Source organism: Vicugna pacos, chromosome 9, assembly GCF_048564905.1.
Source record: "Vicugna pacos chromosome 9, VicPac4, whole genome shotgun sequence".
In the NCBI taxonomy this organism is placed as follows: domain Eukaryota; kingdom Metazoa; phylum Chordata; class Mammalia; order Artiodactyla; family Camelidae; genus Vicugna; species Vicugna pacos.
Genome location: NC_132995.1, coordinates 62,098,789 through 62,114,757, shown reverse-complemented (window position 1 = coordinate 62,114,757; position 15,969 = coordinate 62,098,789). Strand labels below are relative to the sequence as shown.

General features: G+C 36.8%; 1 protein-coding gene across 5 annotated transcripts in view; it reads left to right on the top strand.

The window, feature by feature from the left end:
- Positions 1-15,969, top strand: part of CEPT1 (choline/ethanolamine phosphotransferase 1) — a 35,960-nt gene that overhangs the window by 246 nt on the left and 19,745 nt on the right. The window contains exons 1-4 of one of the 5 annotated variants that reach the window (XM_072968033.1): positions 195-331; positions 6,596-7,005; positions 12,114-12,261; positions 14,133-14,274. In XM_072968033.1, the coding sequence (XP_072824134.1) occupies positions 6,667-7,005; positions 12,114-12,261; positions 14,133-14,274 (629 nt within the window). In that variant the 5' untranslated portion in view covers positions 195-331; positions 6,596-6,666. Of the gene's footprint in view, positions 1-194; positions 354-788; positions 808-6,595; positions 7,006-12,113; positions 12,262-14,132; positions 14,275-15,969 lie in introns of those variants that run through there. The other 4 variants (XM_015244387.3, XM_006197445.4, XM_072968034.1 and 1 more) reach the window with 4 other exon arrangements.

The following is a 15,969-nucleotide window of genomic DNA, read 5'->3' as shown; positions in this document are numbered from 1 at the left end:
GGCTCCCAGCAGCATCCGCCTCCCCGACCCACCCGATCCCATCCTCTGACACACATGCCCTAGTGGAAGCTGAGCCTGTCCTCATCCCCTGTTTTGGCCTACCTTGCTTGGACGACCCAGCCAGTACTGGCCGCCGGGTCCGGAGCCTGCCGGCCGGACTGAGATGGGCGGAGCCCGGGGCGCGCTCCCGAGCAGCCGGGCCGGTCCCGGGGCGCGCTCCCGCCACCACCAGTTCCGACCCTGTATCCCTTTACGGCAATCGCGAAAGTGTCGTGAACGTGCTGCCGCGGATCAGAGTCACCCAGTCGGCTGGAGTCGGAGGTATTACTAGGTGTGTGCTTTTGGGGGCCAGGGTAAGGCTGCCGGGCTCGGTCTTGTCTTGGGGATATGGCCAGGGTGTAAAGGACGTGTCGGAGGACACGACTCTCACGAGGGGTGGAGAGAGGGCTGCAAGCTCTCGGGATGGGGTATTGGAATATAGCTGTGTATGGACTCGCGCGGGGGGAACGCAGCCCTGCCTCGCGCGGGGGAGCCTCGCGCGCGGGGATGTGGGGAGGGCGAGGGGCGACTGCCCCTCTGGCTGCGGATGGAGAGACTGAGGCGGCGAATCGCCAGCGCGAGAGCCCGGGGCCTGCTATGCGAGGAGAGGAGAATCTCGGCGGCCGGGGCTGGGCGGGCCGAGGGCTGGGGGCGCTGTCCGTGCGGAACCGACCTTGCCTTTCAGGTCCACACCCTCCTGCTTGGGTGCTGCTAAGTCCACAAATCGAGTTGGATCCTGTGCCGGGTTTGCCCTCCCTTTGGAATAAGGTGCTGGTGTTTCGTGGCTGGGCCACACTTCTTGGTCAGCAAGTTTTCCAGAAATTTCAGCGTATATTGACAAGCTCTGAGATTGCCAGCTAGGGTTTATTCCAGCAGTGTTCTTGGAAGGAGAAGGGACAGAAGAGTTGCTAGTCTTTGCCGATGTTCCCAAGAACACTGGATGAATGAGGTCTATTTCACTTGTCTTCTCCAATCCAGTGCTTGGCCATTTTGTGTCGTTTTGCCGTTTTGCATCACTGGCATTAATATGTAATTTTGCTTGAAGTCTTTTAGTTCATTAATGAATCCATGTTGTGATAGTAGGCAAATTGATAGTTATATTTAAACAAATATTACTGTTTTGTCTTTGTATGTGGACCAAGAAAAAAAGGTTCAGTTTCTGCTCTTGAACTAGTAGGAGTATTTTCAGTGAGGGTATTGAATTGACAACACAAGTAAGGTTGGTAAAGGCATTTAGAGCATAAGTACTTTAGTACCTTTGGCGTTCACATAACATTCCAGAGACTGAAATTCTAAAAGCATTTTGCTTCATACTCGTTTTGTGCTGAGCACAAAGCTACTTGTACAACTTGTTTTTACAATTCTTCCATTTAAGAAATAAATTAGATAAATTTGCCTCTGGTATTAACCTGTTCCAACAGAGGTGTCTTTATTTGTTGGCCAGTTATTATGTTATTATTGAATATTTACAACTATGATTTCATAAATTCATTCTTCCTTTCCCACACCCAGTCTCTTAAAATTTACATTATAAACACTATTAAATGTTTGCTGTTTAACTCTAAATTTGTTTTATAACCCCAGTTAAGTTTTATAGCATAGTCAATTTGTTTTCTAGGAAGCAGTATACTTGTTCTTAAAAGATAACTAAAAGTGATGGTGATACTCTTTTGAGAGTCGTGCTGTGCTGTCTCTTTTAAGGAAATAGGAAAATAATCCATCAAATGCCAGGCTTTGGCTCTTCTTTTTTTTTCCTCCCCCTGGAGGAAGTTATTTCCTTTTTTTTAAGAAATACAAGATTTCACTTCAACAAACAGATCTAAATTTTATTACACAGTGCTGTTTTAGCTTCCAAGTCTGCTGAAAAGGCTTTTGTTTTTGCTAACTTGTTCTGTGTCACTTGTTAAATAATGCTGAATGTAATCCTGTGATCCTATTAGTTGTTTGTTTTTGTTAAACTTTTTATAATTTGCTCTGCCTCCCAAATAGTGTTGGCCATTAGTATTTTCCTTTAGTGGAGCTGTGAAAGTGGGAAAAGCTGTGTAGTCACCAGTTCCTGTGAAAGGACGGCCAACATACTGCTGAATCAATGCAGCTCAAAACTTGGCACCCTTAGACATGGGGGATGGGAATTCTGGAATTTCCTTCTACAGGTTGGATATTGTGTAAGCTTACCTTATGCTCTGCTCAGCAGTTGGAGATGCCTTGTTGAGTGTGATACTTGTCAGATGTTCCCCAGTGCAGAACACAGGAATCATGTAGGCAGCATGCTATTATGCTCAGCTGCTGTTCTGCATCAGATGCTCAGACGTTCTGCATCATAGATTTAAGGTCTACAAATTGTGTATAATTTTAGTAAAGGTATTCATTTAATATCTCTGGTTTTATTTTTGTACCTTTGTTGGGTTCCGCATAAATATTCATGCCTGCACGAAGAAGAATTTTGTTAGACCGTCTCTGCCCCCTCCTGTGAACTCCCCCAACAGTTTGTTCACAGTATAACAGCTGTTTACAAGACTCCCTGCCCCTACTTTGAGCTTGAGGGCATGGATGGTAAATTTCAATCTTTCTGTTTCCTCAGAGTCTAGAACCACTAGGTGCTCATTAAATATTAGATAAATCACATTTGTTCACTGTTCCACAAATAAGTGCTGATTACCTACTTAGTGTTAGGTTTGGTATGAGATTCTGGGAAAAGAATGTTAAGATAGACATGGCTCCTGCACTCCTGTGTCTTACATACCAGTGTGGGGAAAAGACCAGAAAACATCAGCAACTAACAAAAAACATTCAAAATGTGGTAAAGTGCTATGAAAGGAGCATCACATTCGATCAGGTTATATAGCAGAGGAGGGAAATTTGCTGATTACAAGTGGAAAGCTTCCAATAACTATAGGACAGTAATCAGTATTATCATAAACTGAATTCCGGGTGATGAGAATTTTTAACTGTTTTAAGTACTCACTTTTACTATTATGATTTATGAAAATATATCCTCACTTAACAAATAGGCTGTGCCAAAAAATTCTTGGTTTCTTGATAAGCTCATTGATGACTTTCCATAACATCCAAATAAAATCTCAACTCCTTGCCAAGGTCTATGAACCTTTGCATTGTCTGGCTTTTCAGATTTTATTTTATCTCACCCTTTCATCTGTTTTACTACTCCAGCCATAGTAATTGCAGAGGTCCCTGAGTGAGAGACAAGATCACTCTTATTCAGAGCCTGTTCTCTGGGACTGTTCTTGCTCTTGAAATGGCAACCTCCTTCTCTTCCTCTGAATTTGGAATAAGTGCTTCTTCTCCGTGGACTTCAACAACCTTATCTAAAATCTGCACCCTCAACTGTTTCCTGGCTCCACATCTTGTTTTCCTCATAGTACCCATCACAGTGTGTAATGTTATTTGCTTGTTTACCTGTTTTTAGTTATTTTCCCATTGGACATGGGAGCTGGGACCATGTCTGTCTTGCTTACTGCACTCAGATATTGGCTGAATGCATTTGGAACTTGGAATCCATTTTCTTATAAAAACTTGGGACTGCTGCCTAGGTTTGTAGGCTAGCCAGCAATAATTTTAATTTTTTAGTTCCTTGTAGTGTGGGTAGAAAAGGATATTACCCCCTCCACTTTTTGGGCATCGGCTTGACTCTAGATGAAAATCTCAAGTGGTTAAAATAATTTTTGTGATGTTTTTACCTCCTTTCCATATTCTCACCTCACATCCTTTTTCCTTTTCTCTCCATAGAATCTGATCTCCTATTGTAGCAGCCTACACTGTCCTGCTCCCTTGAATATGCTTGCTTTTCACATGCTGAAATTCAGAAACTCCTGTCTTTTTCCTGAGATGGTTTTCATGGCAGTAGCCTCCTGGTCTCAGGTGTGACGGGAGGAAGGAAGAGTGGAGATGGATCTGTGGCAGTGGCAGTGACAGCAAGGTGGCTACCTGTATGTGTTGAAAGTGAAGTAGGTAGCTATATGTCAGGGCCTGTATGTGTCTGCATTTTTCTTTGCAATCTGGTTGCTAATAAGGTTCACAGAGACAATGTTGCCAAATTGAAATACTCTTTTTTTCCATATATGAATTATATAATGACTAGATCTAGAAAGGTCTGTAAAAACGTAGATTTTTCTAAAAGAGAAATAGAAGGAGAAAAAAAAATCTAGGTTAGAGAGGGGAAAACATTTAGAAGGAAGTATCAGCTTATCATGTAGTCCTGCCAAATGCTCAAACTTAAAACCATTAGGATCAGTTGCTTGTACTTGTTTAGTGCCAAAAGCAGGCCAGCATCCTCAATATGTCACTTTATCTTTTTTAAAGTATAGGAGAATGGAACACTACAATAATAAAATATAAATAGAGTTGGCTCAACTTTTTATTCCCATTTTAAGTGGAATTACATAAGAGCTGATTGATTATAGCTCACCGAATAGGAAAATACATTATTCTATTTGACTTTTGAAAATTTGGCTGCTTCATGTTAGTAACATTATTTTGGTGGTTATCGCTCTCATTTCTTCTAAAATGATTTTGTTGTTTGACGTTATATAAATATTGCTTTAAAACAGTTTTAATCAAGTACTTTGTGATCCAGTTGGGTGTGTGGAAGAATTCTTTGAAGTAGTTGGAAATTAGCTTTAATTTGCTTTGGTTTGAAAATTATTCCAATATTTTTATTTCAGAGCACTTTTGTTAGTTAAATAGTGGCACTGATGATTCTTTTGAGACTTTTGAAAATTTATTTAAGTCCGTTAATGACCACAGTAACTATTTTCTAAACCAGTTATTAAGATACATGATTGGCTGAGATTTGGGATGCCCCTTTAGATCGTTAGTGACATTGAAATTTTGGAATTTGTTGTTTATGGGAATAGAGAGAAACCCGGAGTATGTTTTGATACTAGGTCCATTGTTGAGATGTTCTTGATTCTGTATTACATTCTGTATTCCCATAGTGCAGCATTTCTGGGAAGTTCATATTTCCTTCTGGATAACTTTCAGCCAGAAGATCAAAGTACACGTATCTTGATTCAGCACCTCTACCCTTTTAGTTCCATTAAGATTATTTCTTTTTATTTCTTTCCTTTTTAAAATCTTTTTATGGCTTCTCTTCCTCCTACTCAACTAACCGTGAGTTTCCCATAAGGGTCTTTATTCTTTTCCTTTTCTCTTTATACTCAATCCGTTTAAGAAATTTTCTACTTTCTAATCTTTAACTAGCCTTTAGCTTTTAAGTTGAAAAACTTGAAATTTTGATCTCGTACCTAAACACCAGTCATTTGATTTTGTCTAAAACATCTCTACTTAAAAGCTGCATGTATAGCTTTCCTGCTCTCACCCGAGATCCCCTCTCATCCTGCACCCTCTAAAAAGGAAAATAAACCGATTTTTCCTTCCAGACTCTCCTTTTGACGGTAGTACCACTAGCCTCTGACTGTTGGTTCCTTTTTTTCTTCTGCCTCTTCACCTCTCATGTCTAATTCCTAAGCACTTCCTCTTGATTCTTCCTTCTGAGTAGAAATTACTTACACATTTGACTGTCTTTCATATTCCCATTTTTACCACCCTACTCCAGGCCTACCACTTCAAACCTTTGATGTCGCCATACTAATTTTTAAGTGTTCTCCACTTGTCATTATATTCTTACATTGATTAATAGCTTAGGATAAGATGTTACTGCTAATCTTTTCTAAGTCAAGTGCAAGCACTTCAGGGATTTAAATTTAAGGGTCTTTATGAACAATCATCATTTAATGCACTTCCAATTTTTTCTTACTACCACAGTTCATCAGGTCACACTGCTAACATGTAAATACTGCCCTCTTAAAATTAATTTTTTTTCATTGTTGTTTATCCCATCCTGGCATATCATCTATATCCCTTTTCACTAAAAAGTTTAACTTTTAATTTAAACAAAAGCCCTGTGTTTATTTGAACCCAGTTTGGACAAGTTAATTAGCCTCCTTGTGCCTTAGTTTCATTTTCTTTAAAAATGGGGATAATTAATAGTCCTTACCTTCTGTGGTTATTGTGGGGATTAAATGAGTTAATATATAAAACTTGCTTAAAGTGTTTAGTACATAGTAAGTGTTTAATAAATATTAACTACTAGCATTGAATAAAAATCTGGTTTAAGACCCATTCTATTCAAGTCATTCCTCCAGTATTAACACTAATTTGCTAGCTGTCTTTGGGCATGTTTTTGGACCTCATTTTCCGTATATGTGGAATGATTAGGTCATTTCTAAGATTTGTTCGATTTATACTACTGAAAGCAATAATTGATGAGATGGGGGAAAAAAAGCATGAGCTTTGAAGTCAAACTATAAGGTAACAGGAAACATTACTATTAACATTTCTTAATGTTTTTCATTTAAAGGTGAGGTTATATGACTTCTTTGGCTTGTACCATCAATAAGAATTAGAACTAAAAACAGACCGCTGATTTTCTAATCCTTGCTTAATATGTATTACTCTAGTATCAGTTTGATTTTTTTTTTAATTTACTGGCATTGATATAAATAGTGGCTGACAAATGTATCTTTTTTTTTTCCAGGTAAAGACTATCCACCAAAAGCTGTAAAACAGGATAAATTATTCTCTCCAAATTAAAGAAAGCCAAGATCCATGAGTGGGCATCGATCAACGAGGAAACGATGTGGAGATTCTCACCCGGAGTCCCCCCTGGGCTTCGGGCATATGAGTACTCCAGGGTGTGTATTAAATAAGTTGTTTCAGTTACCTACACCACCATTGTCAAGACACCAGCTTAAGCGGCTAGAAGAACACAGATACCAGAGTGCTGGACGGTCCCTGCTTGAGCCCTTAATGCAAGGGTATTGGGAATGGCTAGTTGGAAGAGTGCCCTCCTGGATTGCCCCAAATCTCATCACCATCATTGGATTGTCAATAAACATCTGTACAACTGTTTTATTAGTCTTCTACTGCCCTACAGCTACAGAGCAGGTAAGAGGAATTTCTTTAACAACAGATATGAACATTTATTGCCCACCAGAAACACTGTAATTGGGATTTTTAGGTCATTTTAGCTAAAGGAAGACAATCTGATAGCTATTTGTCAGCTGTTTTAAAGTATCCTATCATATCTACTTTTAATAAAGCTTGTAATGGCAACCTACTTTATACACTATGCTTATGAGAAATCAGAAGCAAAGTGTAGACTGATCCTAGTAGGTAAATTAATGTTAGTTGGGATTAGCATGTAAGATGTTCCTTTTAAAATCAGTAAATCTCGATTCTTTCTAAGAGTTTTATCCCATTTTTTAAAAATGGCTGTTAAGTCTTAACAGAGTTTAAAGTGATCAGAGAGGGAAGTCTCGGGTAGTAAGATGGCACAGCTATAAATTAGTCTTATCAAAAGTATTTCCCTCTCAATTCCAGTGAGAATTGTTGAATATCCTTTTTCTTTTCCTGGAACATGTGTGGCTGATAACCTCAGGTATATGTCTCTCGTTCTAACAAACCAGCAGTATAAGAAAAAACAATATAATCTATTTCCTGCTCTGGGTCCTGCTATGGCTACCAATAAGAAGGAAAGCACGGGTATTGCTTACAAGGACCCTCTCCCTGGGCCTTCTCAAGTATGTCTCTCCACTGCTGTTCCCTCTTTTACCCTCTGTACTCATTACTTAAAACCAAAACTGAAACTGAACCCTTTATCTGAATGGGTAAATTGATGTTTATTTGTTTTTAAAACTTCCTTGTCAAAAAGTGAACTTAGGTAGGTAGGTGAAGGAGAATCAGTAATATTTGTTATGCCTGCATTGTTCATAATGATCAGCTAGAAGGTGGTCCTCAACTAACTCTGTCAAAAGTGACTGAACCGTATGAAGTGATAATGGCCACAACATTCCTTGTCTTGTTTTAAGCTTGAAGTAATTTTTTTAAAGCCTAGTCTTTTCAGATGATTTGCTTTTTAAAGTAAAATTATCACCATTCAATGCTTTATTCCTTTCTGTTTTCATCAATTCGTTTCCACATAGAGCTCTTAAAGTAAACAGCTACTGAGAGTCACAGTTAGCTATGAAACATATTTTGTTTTTTTCTTTTTCTAGATGCTCATTTTCCCCTCACCCTTGAATACCTTTATGTTAATTCCTCTTTTACTGTACAAATACAGTCCATGCAGATTGTATGGATGTATTTCTGGTTTCCCCTCATTTTCTTAACTATCTTGCTTTACATCAGTCAGGAAATTTAAAAAATAAACACCAGTATGATTGTTTAAATATGTGCTGGGATTCTTTATCACATGTCCTTTGAGCTGTTTTACCTGTGACTTACCTGAGGACCTGACATCTACTTCTAGAGGAATTTGGTCCAGATCTCACGCATCCGTAGAGGTACAGAAGAACAGCAGGCAAGTGGGACGGTTCCAGTTGAAGCCTTCCCAATCCAACACTAGTTCCAGGGTGGGGATCAGGGGATGAGAGCAGGTTCAGAGGTAACCCAGCCACTGACAGTCATCTGTTGAACACCCAGAGTGTCCCAGGCACCATGTTCCCTAGGATACTTCTCCTCAGCCTCTGTTCTTAAGTGATTTGGAATTATTCGAGTAACCCTAGAATTAGTTAAATCTTTGGGGAAACTTCCAGAATAGAAACTGCGCTAATCACAGAGAACTTTTTAGAATTGCTACTGAGAGGAATCAGTGTGGACTATGACGGAGCTACCGTTTGGTGCTCTGCAAGGGAAGGTGGTGCCCAACAAAGGCTGCGTGTGTGCATTTATAGCTGCGGGATGGAAGTCCTTATGAGGCTTTGATCAGAGTGAATTACGATAGGTCACGGCTGCCTTCCATGATACGTTCTTATTATCTCTCTGATCTTCAGTAAGTTATGTAAATTCTCTATATCACAGTTTATCCTTTTAAATCTTATTTCATAGTATTATGAAGATTAAATATGATCATGTGTTCAAAGTGCCTAGCATATAATGCCCAATAAATAGTATCTGGTTATAATTTCATTGGTCAAATAACCTATTCTTCCCTATAACCTCTCTCTCATTGCTGATTTCTTCTAATAATACGTTATCTGTGGACTCACGAATTCATCTAAGTCCTTATGGAATTTTTTATATTTTTTTCCTTATCAGTGTTTTGCAGTCAGAGAGTTCCATAAATTTATTACCTAAGGGAATTCTCATTCATTATATCTCTAGTCCTTCTGGGCTTTATACCAGTGGGTGAGCATTAATTTCATATCTACAGGAATTAGGAACTTTCCATCTATTTTTCATGTTGCTGACTTTTTTGACTGCATTAAAGTTTCAGCTACCATCTTTCTAGTAGAAAAGAATTTCACTGTTGTAATGGTTTCAGCAGAGTTTGCCTTTTTTGTAGAAAAAGAAAAAAAACAAAGTTTCCAGTAGATAAGAAAAGAAAATCAGTCCTTATTTTTCAAACTCCTGAGGTAAAAATACAGACTTCTCCCTTTTTATACAGAATAGCAAAGTATCCTAATGACCTGTTTCTGTTACTAAGTATTTAAACCTCATCAGCTGGTTGCTTTGGTCTTAGCCTATCATAAGTCAATTTAAAATTTAGCTTTCAGCTTGGTATGTGTTACATGTGCTTCAATTATCCTTGCCACATAAGACAGATAAAGAACATTGGTGTTATTTATTTTATACACAGGAAAACCAGAACTGAGTTGTATACTAACTTTTTGGAATATGATCATAAGCATTTTTGTGTCAGTGCTAATTTGTTTTTGTTTGTTTTTATATTGCTAAATATAATGCTTTAGATTTAACCCACTAAAAAACTCGTTAGATTTTTTAATACAGAAAAATGGAAATACAATTAAAATGGCACGTTGCCCATAATCTCATTGCCCAGTTAACTTCTACTGACGTTAAAAAGGAAAGGGGAAAATTTACATAGTTAGAAAAATTTGAACAGAAAGGCATAAAACAGAAGTAAAATCTTCCTTTTCTGATCTGACTTTCCTTCCCACCCCTACTTCTGATTCCTCCTCATTCATACAACATACATACAGCAATTTTTTGTTGTATTCTCCCAGGAAAAAAGTCACTCTTGTACCAGCATGTGTGTGTGTGTGTGTGTGTGTGTATTTCTGTGTGTATGAATCACTCAGTTCTGTTTCAAAATCTCAGTTAAACATGTTTTTCAGGATTTGTCACTTGAGTTGACTCATAAGAGCATCTTTGCGAGATTTTGCAAGTTAGTTAATTGTTAGGTTGTAGTAAGATTATTTGCTAATGCCAGTTCCCCACCCACCTGTCAGGCTGTAATGGTTTCCTGATTGATACATTCAGTGTATCAGGGTCTTAACTCAGCTGAGACCATACTTGTTCCTGAAAGACAAGGCTTTTTTAAAACACCTCTGAGAATTGTGAAATAATGGGAACAAGGAAAAAATATATACATATTAGGTTAGTGTTCTACAGAAAGAAAGAAAAATCCAAAGACAAGAAAGCTTTGCTCTCTCTTATATATGTATCTCTATCTTGCTATTTTCCAGGATTATGTGTATAGTAACAGTTGAAGTTATCTCTGTTCCAGAGTAGCACTTTTTCCCATTTAAATCCTAAGTTAAGACCCCCTAAAATTTCCTTGTTTTCTAGTCCCCTAGAGCAGGACTGTTCAATAGAAATTTCTGGGACAATGGAAGGGTTCTGTGTCTCTGGTCTGATATGGAGGCCACAGACACTTGTGGCTGTTGAACACTTGAAATGTGCTTAGCAACTGAGGAACTGAATTTTTGGTTTTATTTGATTTTAGTGAATTTAAAACTAAAATATTCTCAGATGCTAATGGCTACTATACAGGGCAGTGCAACTCTAGAGAGTTACTAGATTCTTTTAGAAGTAAGAAGCAGTGGACCCAAAGTCTAGAAGGTAGGGTTCTTAGGTACTCAAGATCAATCCCTTAGTCCAGTGTGCTGGCCTGTAAACTATGGTTACATAATCACAGTAAATTGCTTTCTGGGTTGGTAACTCCAGCTTAGGGGAGGTGTATACAATGGTCCTTTAAGCAGCCTCACTATTTTAAAATATGAGACTCCAAGAAAACATTTAAGAGAAGATCCTTACCTTTAATAACTGAGATCTAAGTAGATCTCTGCCAGAGAGATACCTCTTTGCAGTGCAGAATATACTGAATATTATCTCAGCTCTGAGTAGTTTTAATTTGCTGCTCTGAGCATTTAGTACAGTTGAACTTGATAACCAATATCTGAAAAAATATCTTGTGGTTATAAAAATGTTTTCATGGCGTGGGCATGGGAAAATAGCAAGAAGTGATACAAAACACTCTTCTACATTCTTACAGGAAACAAACCAAATAGATGCTCTTCTTTTTGAATGCACAACATTTAAATTCAATGTTAGTGGTTCAGTTTCTGTGTGGGAAAAGGGAAACCATTCTTTGAAATGTGGCCATAAATATTTGAAATATAATGCAAGCACTTAGTCTAGTAGGTAGATCATTATTTCTCTAGTGTTGTTTTATGGAACATTGAAAAGGTGTGTTTAAAAATAAGTTACACGCTCAAATTAAGTTCGGAAAATGGCAGTGTGTTCTGTCCCTCGTGAATATTCACAATATACATTAGTGATCTTAGGGGCTGAAAGAAGCCCTGCAGTAGAGAAATCTGTTTCACATTGTTCAGCCTAGTGCTTCCTACATGAGTTTAGTGTGGAAATTTTCATATAATACCTATAAACATCTTGAAAGGTAACTGTACTAGATTAGTCATTAATTGATTCTTAGAATTTAAGTGTTAGGAGGAGTTTTATAGAAGTTCCCGAGACAAACCTCTCATGGGCTTTCTGTAATATCCTTGTGAAGTAGTTATCCAGCGTCTACTTGAATACTCCTGCAAAGCAGGGAATTTAATTCTCTTATAATTCAGATTATTTCAAAAAGTTTTACATTATGCAGCCTTGGGTCTTCTCTCCCATAGCTTCCAGTCAGTAGTACTTCTCTGGAGAATGAAGATAAAATATCTGCAAGTAAAAATATATATTAGCCAAACATAGTGAACAATATGTCTTAAGACTCTCGCTTTTCTTACTTTATTTTGCAGGCACCTCTGTGGGCGTATGTTGCTTGTGCGTGTGGCCTTTTCATCTACCAGTCCTTGGATGCTATAGATGGGAAACAGGCAAGAAGAACCAATAGTAGTTCTCCTTTGGGAGAGCTTTTTGATCATGGTTGTGATTCACTATCAACAGGTATTGTTGATTTTTTTAATGTTAATGATTAATAGTGATAAAAGGAATATGATGAACAGTGTTAGAATAAATTAGAAGTTCGTGGTATTATAATAGTTATCAGAATAAGTGATTTTGTATTAAGTTTTAGTATTTTCAAAAAACATAAATCTGGTTAATGTTCAGTATTTGGTGGTGTTGGGAAATTTAGAAATTAATTTCTACTTGTTATTTTTAATCCTAAATATTCTTTTGGCACCTGTTGTTTTTAAAATCCTAGGGCATAATTGTTATCATCAAAAAATCTCATAAAATATAGATAAGAGTACAATAGGAAATTCGTAAACATTTAAAATTACATTGTAGACTTGTAGTATAACTGTGATAATGGGCTTGGATAAAAAGATTTGAAGAAGTACACTAAGGTGCTAGCAATAGATGAGTTGCTATAGTTAGATTATAGATGATACATATTTGTACCATTTTAAAGTAATATTTGAGTATTTCTTTAGAGGGAAAAAAGATTTAGAAATAAAATGACAGTTCCTAACTAGTCTTCCTTTCAGGAACGCCACTCCCCTACCCCAGCCCACAACACACACATTTTTAATTAGTTCTTTAGTTGGTTTATTGTCATTTGGCATAGCAATTAAAATGTTTTAAAACATGCGAACAAAACCCTTGATGGTTTTACCTTGTGAGCTCAGAGTCACAGATGCAAATGTGTGTTAAAAATCATTGTTTCAGTGTGTCCTACAGCAGCTTGCTTGGTAGAAGGGAAGGAGCAGCTAAGCTTTTATAACTTTTAAGACTCAAGAAAAACATACTGAATAAAGGCTAGTTGGACATCTTAAAAGGCTATTATAATTTAACTAGGTGACAACGGAATGGTAGGTGTCTTTTTTTTTTTTAAATGATAGACATTTTTACACTGTAGGTTGACATCCAAACCTTTATAGGAAGTTCTTTTTTTAATGTATATTACCCATTATGAAATCTGCTAAATAAGGAAAGCTAAGTAGGTCCCCTTGTGAATTATCTAGGCCTTTTGTTTTTCCTTCTTTTTGACTTTCTGCCTTGTAATTTTTACTGCTCAATATTAGCACTCTTATCACTGAGTTGGGAGAATATAGGCATGCCTCAGAGATATTGCTGGTTCAGTTCCAGACCACTGCAATAAAGCAAATATTGCAACGAAGCGAGATAAATTTTTTGGTTTCCCAGCATATTTAAAAGTTTTGTTTAGATTACATTTTAGTCTATTAACTGCAATAGCATTATGTCTGAAAAACCAATGTATATACCCTAATTAAGCAATATACTTTATTCCAAAAAGAAAAATGCCACCATCTGAACCCTTCAGCACATCATAATCTTTTTTTGCAGTAGTAACATCAGAGATCACTGATTAGAGATTCCCATAACAAATATAATCCTGAAAAAAATTTGAAATATTTTAAGAATTACTGAAATGTGACAGAGACACAAAGTAAACAACTGTTGTTGGAAAAAAATCACACTGATAGACTTGCTCAATAGAGGGTTGCCAGAAACCTTTAATTGGTTAAAAACAAAAATACAGTACCGAGAAGCACAGTATCCGCAAAGTGCAATAAAATGAGGTGCGCCTGTACCCTAAAAAGTGCTGAAGTGTCTTAGTTGCTTTCAAGAAGTCTGGTTCCATCAAGTGGTATAATGAAAGAAGAGATTGAAATTACGGGGTAAATTGTAGTGTAAAAGGTTATATCCTACTTTCCTGTTTGCATAGATAACTGAGAGAAGACTGTACGTTCACAGCACATCTTCTTTTTGCCTTATCCAAAATCATTTCCAGCTCAGCTAATGTCTGTTAATCAGACTGTTCAGTTTTCATTGTGATCTTTCTTTTACAGTTTTTGTAGTCCTTGGAACTTGTATTGCAGTGCAGCTGGGGACGAACCCCGACTGGATGTTTTTTTGTTGTTTTGCTGGGACATTCATGTTCTATTGTGCACATTGGCAAACGTATGTTTCTGGAACATTGCGATTTGGAATGTAAGTAACACTAAATGGTGATTTTGTTTTCTCTTTCAAATATGAAGAGTGTTGCTTTTAGGTATTTGAGTATTAGGAATTGATCAAATCACTACATTAGTAAATAAAAGAAGTTTAAAACCCTCATTATTTTAGCTATTATGTAATGGTCTCTATCATATTTCCTTCTGTCGCACTTTTTAAAAGGAAGTATTAGAACTTGTCAACCAGTATTTTTAAAGTATCTTGAAAAACAGTAACCCCTTCACTTATATCCACTATATTTCCTTCAGACAAGTTCATTTTTCTTTTTCCCCACTGGTACTTGCTTTAACTCTGTGTTTTATTTTGACACTTGAAAATACATTTTCAGAAAAGAAGAGATAGTTTATAACAGCAAAAAACAACTCTCACCTCTAAATATTATGGCTTAATTAGATTTTATTCTTTTCACATTGTTTTATTTATGAATCTATATATATATATATAAGCTCTTGATAATGCAGTGGATATGAGCATACCATATACAGTATTGCTGCCAACAAAATGCCTAAGAATTTAAAAAATAGAAACTTTTTTCAAACTGCAGAGTGAATAGTTCCTACCTGGTGATCAGTACTTTTCCATAAATATTAAAGAGTAAACCTGTTTTGGAACAAGGTTAAGGATGGAATTCACCAACTGGTGTTTAATTAAGTATTACAGATCCTATTTACACTGCTCAAGTTAGTCTTTTTTTTTTTATGGTGTAGAATTAAAAAGAATCTGAGAAAAGACTCTGAATACTTCATGTAATATCAAAATAAAAATCTCTGATGGCAAATGATAGGAGAACATCTTAAGCTAGTCACTAAGATGAATCATTAATGGATTTTAAAATTTTAGATCCCTAATCAACTTAGTTTTTTAGGTCTTAAAAAAGCCAGAATACATAGAAATTTAGCTGTTCCCTACAAGTTCACTTTAAGAGATTTTTACTAAACTTACTTAAATAGAATTTAAGATGTTCTTAACTTGTGACAGTAACTGAATAATGATTAATACTTTGGATGTGAACTAAAAGACAGCTCTTAGAGTAATTTCCAAATGAAGGGATTTAGGGAACATGCTTAAGGCCCATCTTAAGGTGATATTCTTAGTATTTTAAGTGATAATAGTGGACAAGAGTGTCCAGTTGAAAACTATGCCTGTGCATTCATCAGCAGTTTATAAAATGATCCATGCTCAGCAAATATTGAAGATTTCTGATATTAAAAAAGAAGCAGTAGATGAAAATATTATGTGCAGATGTTTTCTCAGTATTACATTCATGGCCTTTACTTTATCTCAATAATGTTGTCATAGTCTTTTCCTGCATTGTATAAGACCACAAAATATAATAGACTTAAGATCACTTGGTTTGCCCTAATTCAGTTTTAATTGTTAGTGATGCTACTGTTTTCAAAATTAGCAGAATTGGTAGTACCTGGATTTTACATAGTTTATGTCTCATTGTTATCTCACAGTTAACTTTCAAGCTCTTATTCTGAAAGCTTATTTATCATCTAGCCCTAATTTATTCTCTTTCCCTTTCAAGTAAAGCAGCACGAACCATATGGTGTGGGAACTGAAGGAAAGATAGCGAATGAGCCATGGAAGCAGGGGAAGAGTTAAAGAGTTAAGTGTTTTTAGGAGTGATTTGATATCACAGCTTTCTATATGCCAGTCTGGAGTTTC